At 49.4% G+C, this 22,085-nt stretch overlaps 1 protein-coding gene across 1 annotated transcript in view; it reads right to left on the bottom strand.

Moving 5' to 3' along the window:
* The window catches only part of FGF18 (fibroblast growth factor 18), a 68,514-nt gene that overhangs the window by 16,705 nt on the left and 29,724 nt on the right, over positions 1-22,085 (bottom strand). The window contains exon 4 of the mRNA XM_042024595.1: positions 197-303. Within this exon, the coding sequence (XP_041880529.1) occupies positions 197-303 (107 nt within the window). The remainder of the gene's footprint in view (positions 1-196; positions 304-22,085) is intronic.

Below are 22,085 nucleotides of genomic sequence, written 5' to 3'. Positions count from 1 at the left end.
GTTTTACACCTGGGGAGGCTCGGGAGAACGTTCAGGAGAGCACCTGGGAGAGCGAGAGCTGCCCTGCAAACCCCACATGCCCCGTCCTGCTTCTCATTTGAGGCTGACAGGCGGAGCTCGAACACATCATTACAGCCGCGAGGAGGCTGCTAAAGGTAACACTCAGGTTACAAATGAATTAATAGGAAACACTTACCTTCCCCACTAGCTTGCCTTTCCTGTTCATGCAAAGGTAGAAATCGGTCTCCTTCCCTTTGATCCGGACTTGGCTGCCAAAAGTGTCTGTTTCCACTAGAAGCTGGGCTTGGAAAGGAAGAAGAAAAGAAAGCATTTACCAACATGGTCCCATGAGGTCCCAGGGTGCAGAGCTCCCCAGGGCTCTGTCCCACTGCCCGGCTGACCCACAGCACGCCGGGGTGCTCTGCACGGGGACAGCCCCGGGGACACGCAGCGGCCGACCCTCTCCTCTCGCTGCCACACACAGACTCTGGGTTTAGAGCTGGTTTAGCACAGAATGACCCACACACGTGTGTGGGCTCCATCTGTCCACACCAACCCCATCACCTCATCAGCAACATCAGCCCAGTGCTAACAGAACCAGAGAACTGCTTATGTTGGAGAAACCTCCAAGATCATCAGGTCCAACCACTCCCCCAGCACTGTCGTGGCCACCACCACACCCTGTCCCCAAGTGACACATCTACATGGCTTTTAAACCTCCAGGGATGGTGATGCCACCACTGCCCTGGGCAGCCTGTTCCAATGACAGTGCTCTTCTTTGTGCTGCAGGAGGGTTCCTGGAGGGTGAGAACATGGACTTTATTCTCACGAAGATGAAAGATTAGCATGACGAGAAGGGAAATCCTTTCCTCAGAGCCAGCAGCCCTCAAACACTGCACAGAAGTGGTTCAGCTGCACACTCCAGTGCAAAACATCACAGTGATCTCCTGAAGGTCCAGCATCTAGCAGGAAGAAATTTGGCACTGCTTGTTCTGTCTGAGGCACACCCACCCTGCAGATATCCTCCATGCCTGGCTGTGCTTCCAGGAGGTCACAAACTGCTTTCTGGCAGTCCAGCTCTCCTGCTCTAGCCGGGACAAATGTGGCCAATCTCAGTGTCTTGCTGGTTCCTGATGCCAGAGCTGGTTTGCAGCATCACCAGGAGCTAGGGTAGAGGACAGATTTCTGCTGCATCTCCATGAACGCCCTGCTCTGACACAGCTGTACCTGCAGAAGGGGCCAGGCTGCACTCAGATGAGCAGCATGCCATCATCATCGTCTCAAAAACCCAGACAGATCCAAATTCAGCCTTTTATTCCATCTCTAATCTAAACAGAAATTCCAGTCATGCTCAAGATTCGGATTCCAGGAATTTCCCTGGAGAGCCAGAATCAGGCAGACTGGACATTTTGGTTCAGATCCATCTCCGACATGGAGGGGGAGAGAGGAGACATGGTTGAAACACAATGCAAGAATGTGTGAGTGTCAGCAAGTGCAGCTCCACGCTCCTGCTCTGGAAATACTCACGCCTGTAAGTCCTGAGCCTCGCCGTAGAAATGCAGCTTTTGCCAAACTCTGCAGAATGTTTGATCTGTGCTGCAAAAAGTCACATTCTTTTTGGCATTCATATTTCAAACTTTAAAGCCCTCTAAGAGCAAATATGTTCATTGTAAGGATTTACCATGGGGATAGAAATAGGAGTTTGTTTCATTTAAACACATTAATATTTTTCCCACTTGTAAAGTCAGCTTTTGGCTTCTGCAGCAGTGCAAATATCACAAACCTTTAACTCACAAGGGCCCTAAACAGTTCTCCCCTCGCAGCTCAGTCACATCTGTAAGTTCAGGGGTTTCCAGTTACTAGCTGCTTACATTTATTTAGATATATTTGTTAAACCTGCTATCACAGGGGATATTTAAATTATAACTTCTTTCTGACAGCAAGTGGGATAATGTCTGTATTACAGCAGAGTATTACTTGCAATCATGCACAGATATGGATATTTATGGAAGTTTTTCAGAAACACATCATGGTTTTGGCTATCTGTGATGGGGAGCAGCCTGCAAGCAACAGCTGGGTGCTGCCCACTCTGTCCCCTCACCTGCCAAGGCAGTATCAAACCTGTGACCACTCTGTGAGGAAGGGCCACGAGCCAGAAATAACCTGTCAGAGTAAGGACATCAAGGTGAGCCAGCCAGGAGGGGATGATGGCACAGGGCCAGGGGCAGCTCCTCAAGGGCAGGCTGACAGCATGGCTGGAACTCAGTGAGTGCCCACTGCTCCAGGAAGCTCAGGGAGGCTGCTCAGGTGCAATGCAGCACTAACGGGCAAGGGAACAGCAAAGGTGGGACTCTCTGCCTTTAAAGGGGTGACTTTGGAAGGGCTTCTCCTCACATGAGCAGAGGATGGAGGTCAGCCTCAGAGAGGGAGACCAGCAGCCAGCACAGGAGTGAAGGTCATGGGGCCAGCAAAGCCTGGTCCAGGAGCATGGCCAACAGGCAGAGCACCACGGATCTGCAGTGGCCAAACCACCCAGGCACGAGAGCTGGTGCAGGGCCACCCAGCACAGGGTCAGGTGAGGGCTCCATACAGGCAAGGACAGGACAGCACAGCTCCCTCTGAGCTGCAAGCCATTCCCTGTCCACTGCAGCTGAGAGTAAAAAGCTGCTGAGAGCAACTCTGAGCACCAGACACAGGCTCTGGCCAGCCAGAGTAGGAGCTAGCACCGACCAAACCCTCCAGCACGAGAGCCGTGAGCTGTGGTCCCGCTGCACAGCCGGCAGCTTACACCCCTCTGATGCAGGTCCCCGCTGCAGCCCCTGCTCAGATGGACAAACACAGGGCACACTGGCTCGTGTTCCCCACCCCCTTGCTCTGCAGCCAGTATGAGTAATATCCAAGCTGATTTTAATTTGAAAAATATCACCTTAAAAAGATGCCGGTTCCCTGCTGTGAAAATTAAAACCATCTGGATGGAGTGATTTCAAATAATTAATCTAGGACTCCTTTGGCACCGCTACTAATTAAAATATGATACCTTCCTCCCCCTTTTAAAATAAAAAATTTAAGTAAAGTTTAAAGATCTAATAAAATAATGTCATAATTTAGAACTAAATGGAAGTCACCTTTCCTGCGGGCTGCAAAGGTTATGGCAGCGCTGAGATCCCTCCCAGGCGAGTGCCACGGCACAGCCCGAGCAGCAGAGGATAAGCAGGCAGCCAGTGAGACCTTCATGCTGGTGAACACAGCAGCCTCCATCCCAGAGCCCTGAGGGACAGCCCAAAACCCCCAGGGAGCAGCCTGCACCCAGTGCTGAGGAGTGGGAGCACGGGGAAGGTGGTTCAGCAGAGGGTGTCTGATCCCTGCTGTGACCTGAGCTGCCCTGGGACAGGCCAAGGCCTTACAGAGGTTCCCATCTCCAGAAAATCTGAGTCTTAAGGCAGTGGAAACATCTTCTTATTTCTAGGGATCCCTGACCCCCTTTTCTGCAAGAGAGATCAGTGTGGCTTTAGGGTGGGTTATCACCCGGCTGGCTTCCAGTCTGCAGCACCCCTGACAGCTGAGGCTTCTTTGTGCAACAGGCATCTCCCTAAATTCTCTCAGGAGCAGGAACAGGCACCTGAAACAACACATCTAAAATTATCTGGGATGAATCCCAGCCCTGAAGGTTGCAACAAGAGTTCCTGGGGGGCGGGGGCTGACCCAGCACAAGGGGCTGCTCGTGTCTCTCACCCCACTCACACACAGCAGGAGAAAAGCTCAGCCACCACCAACACGTTTTACATTAATTCAAACTGGACTTGGAATGTGTCCTCTCCTGAGATAATTATGCCATGGCACGATGGAAATGCCAGGGAAAATTCAAGAGAATGTCCAGGAGAGCTCAGGTAAGAGGAGCCACCGTGCCAAAGCAGCATCCGCACAGCACTGTGCTGCTCAGCACACCTGACCTCCAGCTCCATCTGTCCCTGCATACACCACACAGAGATTACAATCTTTATTTTCAAAGGCCCTGTACTCCAATCTTCAGATCAGGTGTTATTGTTTAAATACTTTGACAGCTAGATATTCTGATATATTTTCCAGGGGAATAAAAAAAGAGCGAAAGAGAAAAGATGTCTTTAGAGGGTGAGATCTCCTGCTACATGTTTTGCCTTATTGGCCCATTTAACCTAAACCTTCCTGAAAACTCCCACTGGAAGAGACTGGAATTCCTCACAAGTCTAGGTGAAAAGGATTACATATATATATGTTGAAAAGCTATCTACCAGCTAAGAAAACATGAAGTCAGGGAGATATGTGAAGGTGGCAGAAAATATGCCAAACTATCTTTCAGATATTTCCTGGGAGTGGAAGGACAGGAGCCAGAACAGCACAAGGAAAGAGAGGAGAGAGAGGGCACCCGAGAGGTGTAAGGTTTACAAGTACCCATCACAAAATCCTCAGTTCCAGATAAAGAAAGAAATAAAGGGGAAAACACAAGAAGGGTGCAGGATACTTCAAGTCTTGCCACTGGTTTGGGTTTTTTTGCAGGTGAAACACCTGCAAAAGGAGCCACAGGGAGAAGGAACACAGCTGCTTACACTGTCCACAGGCACCTTGCAGCTGGCCAGCTACATCAGATTTCCTGGGGAAGAGGATCTCAGAGGGGACCAAGATTTTGTTGCTTTTGTTGCTCTTCATTTTCTGAAACAGTCAGGGAAACCATTCTCAGGCTTGAAACCATTTCCAGTGAGTGAAGAGGATGCACTGACACATGAGCTGGGAGCCCAGCACCTGGGACAGAGAGCAGCTCTCCCAGTTTGTTACCCAGGTGCTGTGAACCAGGACATTCCCATCGTTCACAGGGCATGTATCACATCTGATGGGAGAGTAAAATCCACTCTCTGCTGAGACTGAATCCTCTCCTGAGACTCCCAGCACAGGCGACGGTGCTTGGAATAGCTGAGACCTGTTCAAACACTGCCTACCCCTACCCAAACCACGTGAATCCCTTCCATGACCATAACATAGGAGAGAATGACCCCGTCTCCGCAGTCATGATGTAATGATGAGGGAATAACACCAAAATTAGGTAAAGTCTGGAGGGTCTAATGAAGCCTGCAGGCTGTGATGGAATCTAGGCTGCATCCCTAAGTTTTGTCTGCACACTTGCATGGTCCTGCAAAGTGTGTGGAATTTAATAGTTACAATCCACAGAACCCAACTCCCTTCTCAAATATTCAGGTGCAAATTAGGAGCAACCACGGCAATCAGCGCGGCTGGTGCTCGGGAGGGCAGAGCGCTGACCCACATACCACTGCACTGAGCTCATCCTGTCTGTCCTAAGCACCGCACATGCATGTCAGATCATTGAAAGGGATATTCGTGGGGTAGGAGCAGGTCCAAGGCCCAGGCTCCAGATATTCTCTGTCTCAAGCCACCGCTTTGCACGAGCCAGGGAAGTGCTCGGTGTCAGCGCAGGGGCTGCCCAGGGAGCAGCTCCCAGTGCTGACCCAGGTGTTTATAGGTGCTGTTACTCTAAATGAGGGTTTCTTTAAACGCTGTATCTTTCACTCGGCCAGCACCCTAACTGTTGCACCTGGGGACAAAGGCTTTTTGGGGTGTGTAAGCCCCTCAGAGCATCAGCACACACAGCGAGTGCCAAGACGCCGGGCACGTTTTCCTGCCCCATCACGGGGTGGGAAGGGAGGCAGGACCGAGGGCTCTGCGTGAACAAAGGACAGGCTGCAGACACAACCTGCCACCCGCAGAACAGCCTCGGTAGCTCTCAGGAACCAGACAGGTTAAATATTTGCATGGGAGACATCAGAAGAAAATCTATAACGCAGCAAAGACCTCAAAGGCACTTACACTACAGCAACCTGATCCTGTAAATACTTCCACACAAAGGACTTCACACACATCGGAAGTCCCTCGAGTGCTGATAAAGACCCCTGCACGGCTCCAGGGTCCCGCCTCCGCCGGCAGGGTGGGAGCACAGCCTCGGACACGGCTGTGGGGGGACAGCTGCCCCACGAGGGTCCGTGCGATGGGCAAAGGAGAGGATCCCAGCACAGAGCCCACGTTCCCCTTCTGGCAGCCCTCCCTCGGGGTTCCACCTCTGCAGTAGCCGATAGCAGCTTCAGGCTCCGGGCGATGCTTTCGGGCGCTCCCACTCACAAACCAGCGCCTCACACCAGGGAGGCTCCTGTCCCACTGCCAGCGCACTGAGCTGTCCCTTGGCACTCCCTGGGCTTGTCTACAGCACACAGGGCCAAGACATGCAGAAATGTCCGTGTTGGTGCCAAGCACACCAGCCTGAGTGCCCAGCCCAGGCCAGCTGTGCAGGCAGGACACGCTGTGCTGCAGTTAACCCCACAGGGTGCACAGCCCGGCATGGTCAGGTCATTAAGTATCACTCTCAGATTATTTAATATCAGTCTCCACTATTTAAATTCGCTCTCCACTATTTAAGCTTGGCCCCATTCATAGAAACATGCAATCACAGAATGGTTGGGTTGGAAGGGATTTTCAAGCTCAGTCAGTCCCAACCCCCCGGGCAGGGACACCTTCCACTAGACCAGGTTGCTCTAAGCCCTGTCCCACCTGGCCTGGACCATCACAGACCTCTGTAGGAATGCCCACCCAAAAAGTTTCCCTACCAGTTCAGCAGTGGTAACAAAACCCGCCCAGGGGATGACGCTGAGCTGCTGGTGTTCCCCAGGCACCTCAGGGACCATCTCGGGCAGATTCTTCCTCCCCACCCTGTAGAGATGTGCTGTTTATGCCAGAATGGCACTATCAAGGTAAAAGGGAGGCTCTAAAACACACAAGTCCTCTTCCCCAAACTCCCTATAGGAGCCCAGGCTCCTATAGGATGACAAAGCTTCCAAACATAGTCCCTACAACCTCACTCTATTCACCACATCTTGGGAGAAGCTTAAATGAAAGTGTGCTAATTTGAGGTCTTTTATTAGCCCACGCATATGAAAATTGTTTGACAGTTGAGCAGATGTAAGACCAGAATCAGATCAGAATAAATACCAAGGTAGGTCTAAGATATTTCTGTCCAACTTAAATAAAACTTTAGTAAATCCCTGAATCTGTAATTCTGTGAAAAACAAGACAAACACACACACACACAAACACACACACAAAAGCCCCCATCTGAGCTATAAGCACCATATTACCGGCCCAAGCCTGCACTACCCAGAGGTTGGTCATCCCTTAGCCATGTGAAAAATGAATGTAAAATACTGTCATTCTAACATGAGGCCATTTGCACTCTTGTGTACATCTAGGAAAACAGGATTAAGCAGTGGGAAATCAGACTTGACCTCTTGCAGATCTTTTATACATAATTCACCATGAGAGACACTAAAAACATTTTGGCAGTTGCTTCGATGATGGTGAATAAGCTTATCTAGACAAGATTCAGTAAAAGGGGAGGCGGGTAGGTTGTGTGCTGTAAAAACGCCTGGGCGGGGACAGCTGTGAACAAATTCTGCCCTGAACTTTGCCACCTGCAAGCTTGCCATGACTCAGAAATAAGCCTGGAAAGAGAAACGTTCAGAGTGTTAGCACAGAAATTCCTCTATCTCATCAGGGTGTCTTGCTGCCTCCAAACACAGCTCAAGTGGACAGTATTTCTACAGAGGCAGGAGAACTGCTTGACAAGCTGCCAGGCTCTGAGTCTGGAATTACTGAAGGATGAGCCTCAAAAAAGTTCAGAAGATCTGTTATGCTCGAAAAAGCACCTAAAATGAAAAATAAAGGGCCAAACCCTGATGTCTTTGATCACTCTCATTTGAATAAACTCCTACTGACATAGTCAAGCCCAACAGACAACAACCTCAGAACCTGGCCCTGAGCTCCTCGCTGAGACACATCCAGAGCGCCGGAGTCTCTCGGGTCTGGAGAGACTGTGAGCCCTTCCCATCCCCGCAGAGGGTTAGAATTACTGCAAGAGCAAACCTTGATGAAGTTATTTTGACTCTCTTGTTCCCAGTCTCAGCTGGACCCAATAAAAACACTGATGTACACAAAAATAACATTAAGGAGAGGATGACAAGCCCGGGAAGCCCGTGTGCTCTCTTGTCCCTGCGGAGCTGCTGTGTGTGTGCCCAGGAGCACAGGACAGAGCTCGGGGACCCTGCAGCACTGCCCACCTCCCTCGGGCCAGCTGCTGGCTGGCTGCTCATCCCTAGGCATGAAGTGGGTGTGATGTCAGTAGCACCATCTCCTCTTACCAAGGAGTCCCAAACACATAAATCTCTCCACATACCACCCCCCAGATGGTTCCACGCACTCCAGAATCAGCCCATCCAGGCTGCACTGTTGTGTTTGTGAGTGCTCCAGAGCAGGGCTAGTCGGGAGAAATGTGCCAGGCATCTGCAGGATTGGTTGAATTAAGATTATCAGATGTGCCTGATACACAAAGATGTTAAGTTCTACCAAGCAGGCTTCTTATTCTGCACCAGTAAAAGCTGAAATTAGGATAATTCATTTTATGGATCAGAATATAGATGTGTTTGTGCATTTTCTCAAAGGGACTCATTGTAACCTTCCCTTCTTCCAGCAAGTGAAAAATATGCTGAAAATAAAGTTGCAAGATGCTCTGGTGTTTTCAGTGGGATTCTTGTGGCTCTGGAACCTGGAGGAGCAGAGGCAGCAGCACAACCTACCAGAATAAATTATTCTGGCACATGGGGAAAATTCTTCTCTGTTTTAAGATTTTAAGCAGGGTTTGCTCTTAGAAATGGTCACAAACACTGTTTCAAAGATACCTGACTTCTTAATGCTTGTGCTGCTGAAGCTCCCTTTGCCAAAAAAAAGATAACTTATTATTAAATAAAGTACAGAAAATCGTCGCTCTTGGGTGAGAGGGTATGAGAGAGTGTGACTATTTTGGGGTAAGGGTTAAAAGAGGTGGGCAAGGACTGATCTTCTACAGCACCTGGGGACACACCTGGAACCAGCTGCGCCCTGGAGAGTGCCTCAGGGGAAGGACCTTGGAGGAAAGTCCTCTGCACCAGCCCCTTTGGAGAGGGTTCTCCCTACAGACGTAGCACAGTTCTTGCAGCTATTCTCAGGGCAGGAGCAACAGAAATAACGCAACAACCACCAGAAATCAGGTATCACATTAACCCTCCCTTTAGCACCTTTGGTTTCACATATTTATTTTTGGAAACATTTATCACGGGACTTCTCTTAAACTGTTACCCCTAGTCCTCAGCATATGTAAGACTATATACTTCCCTTTTACTGCATTTTAATTGCATGAGAAGTTTTAAAAGTCTTTTTTTTTCTTTCCTGGAGTCATTTGGGACAAAAGGCATCTGGCACTGGGTATTTAAAAAAGACCTGTCAGAACTGTAAAATTAGTTTTATGTTTTAATAAAGGTACTTTAAAAATCTCAAATATAATTCTGCATTCAAACCATAAGTGTTTGGATTAAGAAAAGCAGATCCCATGTTAAATCTTAATATAAAAAGTAAATCAAGTACAGAACTAAGCCAGTCTTCATCTGTACCCTTATAAACAAGAGCAGCAAAGAAAAGAGGTAATATCTCCAATAGCTTTTTTGAGGGAGCATTCTGAGTTTAAAGAAGCAGCACTGACAGTATAAAATCTGTATTTTATTATATTATTTGCTATTTATCTCAATTTATCTAGAGACCCAGGCCACCTTTAAAGCTCAGACCCAGCCCCAAGTTTCCATCCAAAATTCTCTCCACTCTTTCTGTCCTCGCTGTGCTGGAGCATCCTTGCCCTCCTCTCCCCACCCTGCGGGAGTGGCCCCGAGGACCTGCATGGCAAAAGATCCCTTGAGGTGGCGGGTGCCACCCGGGCAGGGCCATCTCTGCTGTCAGCACATCACTCGCTCTGAGAATCTGCAGACACACGGACAGAGGACAAACCCGAAGCGCAAACCCTCCCTCCGACACTCGCTACCCCACGCCAGGACACCTCCTCACTCCTCCTTTTATCTCCCTCCACAACCTTTGGAGTGCACAGGGAATTCCCCACCCCTGCTCCTACACAGACCTGAAGTATTTGCAGGCAGCCCTGCTGGCCACATCTGTGTGCCAAGCCCAAGGACTGGGCTGGCCCCACCTTGGCACAGGAGGATGAAGCCACCTTTGAACCCAGCCGAGATGGCCAAGCCACCCCATGTTTGCTGCCCCCATCTGAGCTCAGCAACCCCTGCTGGGACCCTCACGGCCAGTGCCACCGACACAGAGGGACCCAAGGACACACCACAGCCGTGGGACAAGAGACAGCCCTTGGCCAACAGCACCTTCTCCAAGGGCTTTATAGCCTGGCACAAGGCTGCAGCCTGACCTACGCCAAAAGGGAGCCACTTCTCCATCCAGGACCCCAAAGGAGCAAAGGAACCAGGTCACGTGGACTGAGGAGATCCAGTGCAAGCTCCTGGTGGGGAACTACCTGACCTTTACAGCCCTTTCCAAACCCAACCGTTCTGTGATCCGTGAAGTGGCTTTCCAGGTGCCAGCAGGCCTGGCCCTCCTCCGAGGGCACGGTGTGGATGAGGGGAGCGGGCAGGGAAGCATCACAGGTGCAGACAGGCTCAGGGCAGCCCCCACCCCCCGCCGTGCTGTCACCTCCCCACCGCCAGCTGCCCAACCTGGCACTTCACCACAGGTCACCTCCGGTGTGAGGAGTTAGCGCTCATCCCCCAAGAGGCGCCACGAAAAGGAGACACAAAAGCAGGATGCTGGTGAATGACAGCAGTGGGTGGCCCAGCCCTGCACACAACAGGCACAGCCAAGTGTGTCTGGCACCAGACAATGGTGGGCTGGAGGTGTGTGGGGCGGCAGCGCCAGCGCCGTTCTCATGGCGGGGCACCCGGCCATGTCGCCTCACAAACCCGCTCCCTCTCCTCGCTCCCAGCTCTTCCCGGGGGCTGCGTTTGTTTTTTTCTGTGTTGTCCTTCCTGTTGAGACGCTTGCAGCTCTGCAAAGAAAGCAGGTCAAACACCCTCAGATGGTGTGTTTAGTGCTTCCCCTTGGGTTCCCATGGCTTCCTTGCCATTTCCCTGCTGCCCTGGGAAGCGCAGCCGCATTTCAGGGAAGCAGCCTGACCCCTGGGCAGAGTGCCTGACGTCAAGTGCTGCTAATGCGTTTTGCATTTGTGCTCGGGGGCAGGAAATCTCAACTTCCAGTGCCAAGGGGTTAATTATAATTTATATAGCAAGATCTCAGGCTGCGGGAATTTTTTCTCCAGCTAATTAAGAGGTGCAATTACCTTTGAGAATCAAAGGGATATTCTGGTACCCAGCTCTGAGAAGCAGATTACAGGCACTTGAAACACAAGGACATCTTTGCTTTTCCACATGTTCTTAGTTTCTGATATTGATCATTAACAAGAAATTGTCGTATTTCTGATCCATCATCACAGTGTCCTGCTGACCACCCTATGGAAGCCACTGCAACAGGGTAACACAGAGCACTGCTGCTTTCCCCACAATTACCTGTCCTTCCAGCAACATGCTCAGCTGACCCATCACCTGCTGCTTGGGGCAAAATTTTCTGCTTATTAATTAACAAAGCTTCATGACGACCTTGAGGTGGGCAATACCTAAACAGCCCAGTTTGCACTCAGACCACAAACTCGGGACTACTTACTCCCAAAGCAAGCAGTGCATTGATGAATGTTGTATTAATTTAATACTAATGATTGTATTGATTTGGAAATATTATTATAAGTAAAAATTATAAATTGATACAATAATTATAAGTATTGTATTAATTTAGTAATAAATATTACTAAATTTTCCCATGGCAGCCATTCTGCATTGCCCTGTCCTACCCAGTGGTCCAGTACAAGCAGGAGGACACCACTTGCCACACAAGCCTTGGGGACTGTGGCTGAGGGACAATTAGCAGCAGCAGTACCCAGGAGAGACAACGAGCACCCAGCGTGGCCGGACAGGCCCGCGGCAGCACCCGTGGAACCCCTCCAGCAGCTCCAGCTGTGGGCAGCCTCACACCCTGCCTGGGGCCAGGGCATCCTGAGAGCAAATCCATCCCCTCCCACGGGCTCTGTCCATCAGCTCCTCACCTTCGTGTTTGTGCAGAGGCTTAACAGTTCCAGCTCTCTTCTCACCACTCCCGGAGGTGATTGCTGAGCCATTTGCAAAGGGTTAACGTAATCGAATATTCGGATGTGGGGAGAGAGAGGTCTGGGCTAAAGGCAGCAATGAAAGGCGCTGGGGAACCCTCAAAGTCCTGCTCTGGGGACTCAGTAGAGTCACACATGCAACACGGGCTGCAGCCTCAGCTTGGCACAGACTGCACAAAGAGATCCTCTGCCATTCATTGATTTTTGGGGGTGCATTGGGCTATCGCTCTCTGGGAAATTGAGTGCTTAACTTAGAAACTGATGCCATGCAGTTGTCAGCAGCCCACACATGCTGCAGGGCTCACACACCCGGCAGCAGCTGCCTCCACCCTGACCCAACACAGCCAGAAGTGAGGAGAGGCTGGCAGTGGGAGCAAGACCAACCTTTCCTCTAAAGGGGGATTCCAAGAGGAGCCTCTGTCCATGTGGGTTAGAAATGAAGCTCATGCTGGCAAAGCCAACAGGGGAGCTCAGCAGCTGGTACCCACCATCAGCAACTCTCTACAAGACTTGATTATGCAGTGGCAGCTTTATCAGGCTGCCCTTTGATGTGCTGACAGCAGCAAACTGCCTGTGTTGAACTTGTGGCCAAGCAGGTGGAAGCACACAACCCAAAAACCACACCACGTGAAGCGTTTTGTTAAATGAGGAGGAGATAACACAGCTGACACCTCGGCATGGAGAGATTCCTACTGGCACTGCTCATCTCAGAGGGAGCTCCAAGAAGCTCCTTTAGACCTGACAATCAACTTATCCCACAGCTATTGCCACCCCTGGAAGCCATCCTTTGATAGGTGGCTGCCAGAGGAAGGGCACATCTGTTGTCATGAGCCATTTTACAAGAACATCTACAAAACTACACAGACCTGTACCAAGCAGAGCATTTCCAGTACAACTGAATCCCCAAACAGAATAATCGGTTTCACTTCAGGAGACTAAGAAAAAATCAGGAAAGTTTTCCTCTGCAAAAGTTGAGAATAATCAGGGTAGAAGAGAGGACGGCAGTTTTTAGAGCATTTATTACTCTATGCAGGAAGGCATCATACTCCTTGCTGGTGCAGGCAAGAGGTTGGGAAAGGACATGGCTCAGCCCTGGAAAAAGCAAGAGAGGGATTACAAAACTATGCTTGTAGTCTCAGCTTAACCCACGAACCTGCAAAGCATTCAATGAAAAAGATTGTAAATGCTTCATCAGCAAGACGACCAAGCTACATAGGAAAGAAAAAGAAAAGAAGGGCAGATCCAGAGGGAAATATATTTACACCAGCATTACCTTTCCCTACAGCTTGCTATTTATTGAAGAAGCAGCAAAAGCTCCAGTGCGCTTCAGAATACAAACGCTGACACGGAAATTCAGAGCCCTGAACCACTTCCAGCAGAGAAAATATACTGACCGCAGTCTCTTTGGAGGTCAAACAAAATCAATAGCCTTTCTCTCCAGTCTGTCTCTAAACTAAGCTTCTTTCAAAGACATCCAGAGAAAATGGATCATCTTTTGTTGTTGTGTGTGGTTTTGGGTTGGGCTTTTTTTTGTTTTGCTTTTTTTTAAGTGGTCAAACATTCATAGAAGCATAAGAACTCCTTCCTCCCTAAGCATACTGAAAGGATTGTATAGAAGTCAACACTGCCCATCAGTTTTACTACACAATAGATGAGTTATCCACTTCTTGGGGAGGAAACCAAGCTGGAAGCTGCTTAGTGCTCGGCAAGAGAGGGAAAAATAAATCAATGCATTTGCTTGATTGGGGTACGTTTAAAGCTGGTTGTCAATTAGTTCAACACAGTTTGCTGTTAGAGAGCACAACAATTTAGCCCCAGGAGCTGAAGTTTGCTGCATTTCCTCAGATTCCTCCTGCTGAGAGACAGATATTGGCTGCAGCCAGGTCAGGCGTAGAGGAGGAGAAGGGGTGAGGCTGAAGTCACAGCCACAGAGCGAGAGCTTGACATGGGATACAGCCAGTGGTGACCGCTTTCTTCTGTTCTGAGCACGCAGCAAACCAGCCTCGTGTCCAGAGAGGAGCAGAGGTGACAGCTAGTCCTCACACTGGTACACAGCATGCCTCTCCACTCCCCAGCACACACCTTCTAAGATCAACTACAGCTTGTACACCCTTGTGCAAATGGTATCATCCTTCCCACATAAGTGGGTCACCCCAAGCTGAGGGAAAGGGCAGAAGGACTAAAGGGGGAGAATGAAAAACTTTGCCTATCTCCAATTTTTAAAGTAATACAAATTCTTAAAAATCTCAATACAAAAATCTCAAATGGGGATAAACCACAAAAGTCACTTCCTAAGGGTCCCACTGAATGCATCCAAAGGAAAATCACTGCCTTCAGAGCAAGGGATCACCGACAACTTTACGTGACAGCTCTGTTCTGACAATCAGTGTTGAAAGACACCCACCAAAGCAATAATTCAGGCTGAGAATGCTCTTGAGAGGTCACCCAGCTCAACCCTCTGCTTCGAACAGGGACCATCACTCCTTAGCTGTGCTCCAGCTCCCCTGCAACAGGTCACTCTCTGGGCCGGTGACACCCTGATCCAGGAACACCTAAGGGTGGTAGCTACTGTGCCACAGGCGTGCCTGGAGAGGGACCGACACATCTGCAGCTGACTCGGGCCCCAGCAGGACTGAGCACTGACCTCGGCAGAGCGAGCTGCCCCGGGCCATGGCCGTGAGCCTCTGGTGCCCTCGCAGCCACAGTGAGTCCTGTTTGCCAGCAGGCACCCATCCCACGCTGCTGGGCTGCTGCTGTCAGAACCTCCAGGGTGTCTCCAGCTCCCCTTCCGAGCACAGCACGCGTGCAAGCACCGCGCACCCCGACTCACACCACAGGAACAGGGGCTGCTCCCCCAGCCCGTGTAAGGGCACCTCATTTCTGAGCGAGCACATTCGGCAGCCCATCGTTAGCATCCCAGTCCCGTGCCCACACGGGTCTGACGGTGCTGAAAATGCTGGGGAAGCTCGGAACGGGCTCCAGCAGTGGTGACCATCAAACGTCCACCCCAGCCCCAGTAGCAGCAGGAAAAGCCAAGGCTAGAGCGAGAAACAAAAGTGCTGGTTCTTTGTAATGCTTTTTATCTCCCCTCCTCCAGCCCCCCCAGGTGGGACAATTTACCCGGTGACTATAAAGCTCTTACATGTGCTTGTTAGCACCCCCAAATTAGTAGGTGCAAAGTCAATATCCTTTTGCCTATTTACTCCTAATGAGTCACCAGTCAGAAACTTCACTTGAAAAAAACGGTTACAAATGCAGATGCCGAAGCAAATGAAATAAAGGCAAGAATCACAAACCTTACACAAAGGCAAGGGGCTGGGTACACCACACAGCACCAGGCCATTGTCATCGCCTCAAACCTAACAGCTTTGATTTGCCTCCCACCGGCTAAAATGGTTTGAAATGCAAGGTCTGAACAAAGGTGCAAGACACAGGAGGAATGGGAGGCACTGCTGGGCACTTAATCTCCTTTCAGTCTCACACAGGAGCTCCAGGAATGGCTCTGATGAAGTCGGTGGAGTTTCAGGAGTGTAGGAAAAAGGATAATCAAGCCCTGGCTGTAACAGAGATCCAGCCCTGTGATCCCCCCATGTAACCAGCAGAAACTTTACTTGGGGTTTATCCTGCAGTTACCTTTAGGCAAGTTCCTTCGGCCCTGGAACCTGGGACTGCATCACTCATCCCAATGGGACAAGGCCAGCTTTCGGGAGCTGCGGTGTTCGCCTCTAACTCAACCCAACATGTGATTTGAAACCAGGAGCCCAAAGCACCCCTCAGTCTGCTTCAGCACTCACCCCTGCAAACTGTGAGCCTTGCAGCTGTCCCTGGCCAAGTGCTGGGGACACCGGGACATTATTTTTTAGATGTATCTGGCGCTTACATGCCATCCTGTTCCTAGCCCTTCCCTGCTGCTTCTCTACGCTGAGGTCTTCTCTGCCTCCAGAGGCTGTGAGCGGCATCCCCTGATGCTACAGCTCCCCTCACATTCCAACAGCTATTTCCTCTGCTCCTCATCCTTCCAAAAGCACTTGAGAACATCAGGTATAAACCAAAGCACACCAGCTGGAAGCCAGGATCCCAAGCATGGTACCCACCATATGGCCAAGCGCCAAAGGCTCCCATCGCCATTGGGCTGCTCAGGAGCAACAGCCACTCCTTCTCTGCCCCACCAGCCCAGCTTTGGGATGAAGCCAGAGCAGCTGAGGACATGGACTCCTCTCCACTCCTCTGCTTCCCGGGCCTAGACCCTTCCAGCCAGCACAGCTGCCATCGCTGCTGGAGAAGACCCAAACTCGTCACAGCTGGAAGGCGGCAGGGTCACAGCAGATGGCAGGGGTTTGTTCATATTGCTTTGGGAAGAAAGGCACCTTTTTTGGCAGCTGCAAATGCAGAAGAGGAGAAGGCCTCTGAGCACACGTTTCAGCTCGCAGAGACAATGGCAATAAAAATGTGAGCACTACCCAGTCATGCTCCAAGCTCAACCACTCCAGGTAGCATCAGCAAAGAACAGACACATCCCCAAGGCAGCTGCAGCACAGCTCAGGGACACAAAGCTCAGGATACATTGAGAAGGCCTCACCTCCTAGGTCACCATAAAAGCATGAATTGTCTGTTATGGGCAGCCAGAAAATACTGAAAGTTCTTCAGGGGCCAAAGTGGGCACTATTTATTGCTGGCACAGCTCATTAAGAGGGATGCTCGCAGAGTGCAGCCACGTGACCGTCTCCCTTGAGCCCCAATAGCCCCGCTCTTCCTCACTGGCACAAAAGTAGGTGTTTTTTCTTTTTTAGTGGGACTTCTCACTGCCTTTACTTCCAGCTCGCCTTCCACTTCTTGTGAGCACTGAGACCGCAGACGCTCTACACGTGTTCTCCTCTGCATCCGACTGGCAAGCAGTCTGGAAAATGCCAGTATTGGAACGGCCTGGATTCAGCGGTTTCTGAATGCTGATCGGACACTATTTCGTTCAAGCCACAGATAGTCGTTTTTGGGGGGTATTTTCAGCTCCCTTTTTGGACTCTTCCAGATTTCCAAGCGTCAGGCATCAGCAGTTTCTCCTCTTCACAGCTTCATTATTTTTCACCTTTCTGCCGAGCCTGGGGCTCGGCGCAGTTCTGTAGGGCCTGGGCACTTCCCTGTTCTTGCAGACGGCCACGCAGTGCTACTGGCGTTGTTAATGTTTGCTGTGCTCCACCTTGCAGCTGCGGAAATTCCTGACTATCTGGTTTTTCAAAGGGCTGAGGTGAAATCCGAGCGACTGAAGTGCCTTATTTTTTTATAAATTTAACACCTTTCTTGAGGAAACCCCAACCTGAAAACAGGAATGGTCTCACAGCATCTAAAAGCACCAAATAATTACTTCTAACCAGGCTACCAGTGTGGTCTCCATTACCACTGTCTCCTTAGCATGTCCCCATCTGCAAAGCTTTTATCCTGCTGGCACACCACGAGGTGAGGGAACGGGCTAACCGGGTTCTGGGCTGAGGGGGGGACACACAAGGACACTGAGATGATGAAATTCACGCCACTTCGTTATACGTGAGGAACAAAGTTCCTTCTGTCTCCGGTGTCTGGAGGGTCCAGCCCCAGTGTCCCACCACCCCAACCAGCAAAGTGGAGCAGGAGATGCTCCAGGTGAGTGATGTGGCCAATGCCAACACCACCATGAAGTCTCCAGGCAGCTGACTTCAGGAATCTCAAACAACAGCTGAGTGAGGTTCCACAATACCTTCAAGCAGAAGTAATCTTCACACCAAGTTTTGCATTTCCCATCCTGTCTTTAATTAGGTAGTTCTTAACAGGGTTATAGACATTTCTCATTTCTTCCAAATGTTTCTTATGAAAGGAAAATTCTCTTTGGCCACTTGACATCATGCACAGGGATGTTCACCCAAAGCAATATGTACAAGACCATTTGTTGACAATGTTTTCCTCCCTTCCTCTCCGAAGTAAAAGCAATTAAAAACCCTTTTGGAAATGTAGACTAGCCTGTTTGCAGGATACTTTTAATTGCACCCCAAGAACGACTTGAATTAATGAATGACTGGCTAAATGCTTAGACATGGGAAAACCTCAGAGAGCACAAAACAAGGTTTGATAACTGACACCAACACAGCAAAACTGCAGTTGAGAACCCAAAGGAGTTGAGAAGCTCTCAGCATTTGAGCATAGAAACACTCCTGGCCTAGAAATATATTTAAAATCATGCCAGAACTTCACCATAGAATCACAGAATGGTTTGGGTTGGAAGGGACCCTAAAGATCACCTCCCAGTGTCCCCTCAGCAGTCCCCAGGACAGATTTCAGGTAGCAGTAATCACCATACTGACATGCACAGTGCGTGTCCAGAGCCATGGAGGAGAAAGGAAAGCCCTAAGTTTGTTTCTGTGTTATTTCATCAGAGCCAGGGAAGAACATTTAACAAAGCAGCTGCTTGACCTTCACGGGAAAGCACCATAAACACAGCAAGGCAGGAACAGATACCATCATATTGACCTGTCTTCAGGGTCTGGCATTCACATTTTCATAAAGTGTCTAAGAAGATAAATCACTATACTAATAATATTTGTATTGATTATCTAAACTGAAGCAGCAATCGACTCCATTGTCTCACTTCCTCTTAAATTGCTCACAGATGGGATCCTATTTCCTATTCTGCATTTCTAATGGGAACACTTAAATCACAGTGCAGAATTATATACACACACAAACTGTTAACAAAAACCCTTTTATGACTTGCATGAAAATAAAGATTTTTCACTTTGTAGCTCACTTTCCACTCCACACAGAAATTAAAAATGACAAATTATCAGCAGATCTCTAAATTACCTCTGCTCGTTATTTCTGGGTCCCTAATATTTGCTGACAGACAGGCCTATACTTTCCAAACCCTGATCAGCGCTTATGGAGACCTGAAGTTTGGACACGGAGTTAAAAGGAGATTCTTTTTTTCCCAAGGCTCTTTAAGCTATCTCAAGATCCAGAAGTAGGGAAATCCAAAACCATTGTAGTGTCAGAGGTAAAATAAACAACAGGTTTTGCTGTTACTGCAGGTACAAAACAAGGGCTGGAGAGACTGGACTTCAGGTGTGACGCTGGTTGCAGCAGGAGCTCAGGACAGCAGCTACCAAAATCAAAAGTAAAGGAAATTGGCAACAGATTCATTGTTCAAAATACGTTTGTCATGAATCAAAAAGCAAAAGGCTTGGATTTTTCTTAAACTTCTCATCCCGCCTAAGCAAGGCTTTTCCCCACCCTGGCACAGGCACAGACTATGGCAGAATAAAAACTAAAAATGTCTTCAGTGTACAAGATGCTGACCTTGTGTTTCACATGGAACTTTTCAGGGCCACCAGGAAGGTGAGGGCAGCCAAGACCCCTCGCTGCCCGGAGCAAGCTGGGATCCCCAACCCCAGCTCCTGCCCCACGCATGGGTCAGCAAAGCCCTGAGCCACCCGGAGCTTCAGCTCATCCCCTCATCTGGTTTCAAGGGACAGCTTCACCACTGCCTCACTGCAGATGAAAAGGGGAACACAAAAATAGTACAGCTCTCAGGGATTGTTGGGCAAGAAGCGAAAAGCCCAGAGCCACAACACAGCAGCTGGACGGCTCAGGCCAGTCCCCAGGACCCATATGACTGTACAGCTGCCATGGTGAATGATCCCCTACGCTGAGGTCAGCTCTGCCCCCGGGCTAAGTAAGTGAAAATAAATGGTTTAGAAGATAAAAGGTCTTTTAAAAAATTTATTTGTCTTGTCGTGATGTCAAAACTGTAATGGGAAGAGACTGGAGGCAGCGATACGTCGGTTAAATGGGAAACAGCCATCCTGATGGTTCAGCACAATAAATTACAAAGCAGATCCCAGCTCATGCGGGATTTGGGGCTGAGCTGCACCGACAGACAAACCCTTGCACGCACCTGTTCCTGGGAAGAAAAGCAGCCTGGAAATACACGTGGAAAAATTGTGGAAATACAGCGATATTTCACAAATCCAAATTGCTGTTTGGACTACATCTCTTATCTTTCTTGTAGATAAATTCTGAGCCTTCCAGCCACAATGAGTTTAGTTTTTTATTCCTGCTCTTCCCAGGAGAGGCATCAAAATTGATTTAAACTATTCCAGGAAGGGAAAGGGTTAATCAGATTTCCCAAGGCAGCTTGCTGTTAAGGTGCCAGAAATACTGAGGGGAAAGAATGACTTGCTAAAGATGGGACAATGGCACTGGTATTTTGCATTTGTTTCCAGGCTTTCAGATAGAACAAATGGGAGTCATTAGTGAAATGAGTTTAGGGAGTTCTAAATTAGCTGTCAGGCTGCCAAACCCGGAGAAGTGCTATGTCAGCCATTAATTCTGGAGAGCACTGGATTACCCAAACCTAGGAAGGAATCCTGCAAAATTTAGAGTCAATTAAAGGAGGCTATTTTGCTATAATAATATTTTCCACACATATTACACCTCCTCATGGAACAGAGCCCGCTTCTACCACAAATGAAATCTCTGGCAGGATGGAGTGTGGCTGATGTCTAGACAGCTGTAATGTGCTCTCCGTGGGCAGGTCCACTGGCATCCCGGGGAAGCTCCAGCTCGAGCAGAAGCTGGGGGCTGCAGGGCACATCACCCCGGCTGGAGGGGCCCCAGGAAGCAGACACCCATTTGCCTCAGCTCCTCGCTTTCTCTGTACCACCCAAAAATCACATCTGTGTGGGGCGTGACGTGTGTCCCCGGAGCGCCCACGGCATGCGGAGGTCACACCCGGCACCGTGTCACACCCCCTCTTCCGTTCCCTTCCCTCCCTGCTCCTCCTGAGCCCGCCAGCAAACCCAAGCTCTGTTAAGCCCCGAAACCCCCTGTCTCACGGGAGTTCCGAGCTAAACCCCGGTGAAGCCCGGGGGAGCCCTCAGGAGGCCGTCACTGCCTCAGTGCCCAGGGCTGGGATGCCGATGTCCCACCCGTGCCCTGCCCCTTGCGCAGGGTGTCCTCACACAGAGCCTCCACGCTGCACACTGCAGAGCTTATCAGCGGGAAGGTTTATAAAGCAGGGCGTTTGTAACCTCCTGGGGGACCCGGGAGTGTTTTTTAAGCTGTGATGGAATGGATGCCTGGACAAAACACCACCTGGAACGCGCTGATTAGTGATGTACCCACACACCCCACAGCCCAGCCTGCGGGACACCCAAACACTCCCGCAAATTAAAGTTCCCTCCACCGAGAGGAGCAAAGGGCCCTCACACCTCTCCACTAATGGCTATCACTGCTCACCGCCCCGCAGGACAGCGGTAGCTGGGGACAAATTAAGCCAAAAATGCCGTGGCTGTGAAATACAAATGAGGCAAAAAATGCCTTCACCCAACCAAGAGAGCTCTGTCTCCCCAACTGCGCCGGATACACAGATCGTGAACAAACAGGATAGAATGTCTTCTGCCTTTTGTGAAATGAAAATAAATGAAAGGATCTAAGGTTTCAGGTCACTGATCCCTCTCTTCCCTATCTGTACCATTTATCGGAGGTAGAATATAAAGGTTCCAGGTCCTTTTCTCTTTTTTTTGTCAGCACTTTAATGGTTGTTTTTCCTCCTTCACCCTTTCATTTTCTGAATGAAAGGACCACTTAGGAACCTGTAAAGTAATAATAAGCTTATAACAGGAATATTGTTTTTCTGGGCCAGTGCAAACTCCTTCTGAATAGGTTGAAGAGATTAAAGTAAAAATGCAATTTGTAAATAGATCAATCCTTTAATTAGTTTATAGTCTGTTAAGAGATAATATTTTGCTCACATAGATCATCTGTTATCTAAAGATCTCAGAGCACTTTAGGAACATCAATTAAGCCTTAAAAAAAAAACAACCTTGGGAGATAGGTAAGTGTATTTAGATTAATTAGTGTTGCTGTGAGCAGCAGGCATTATTATTAGATTTAATTTAGTCCAATAATTGACTTATCCGTTAATGGATTCTAA

This window comes from Corvus kubaryi, unplaced genomic scaffold (assembly GCF_017639235.1).
Source record: "Corvus kubaryi isolate FWS band 111438036 unplaced genomic scaffold, C.kubaryi_AGA036_p1.0 128, whole genome shotgun sequence".
Lineage (NCBI taxonomy): Eukaryota > Metazoa > Chordata > Aves > Passeriformes > Corvidae > Corvus > Corvus kubaryi.
This window is presented reverse-complemented; position numbering and strand designations above follow the sequence as displayed.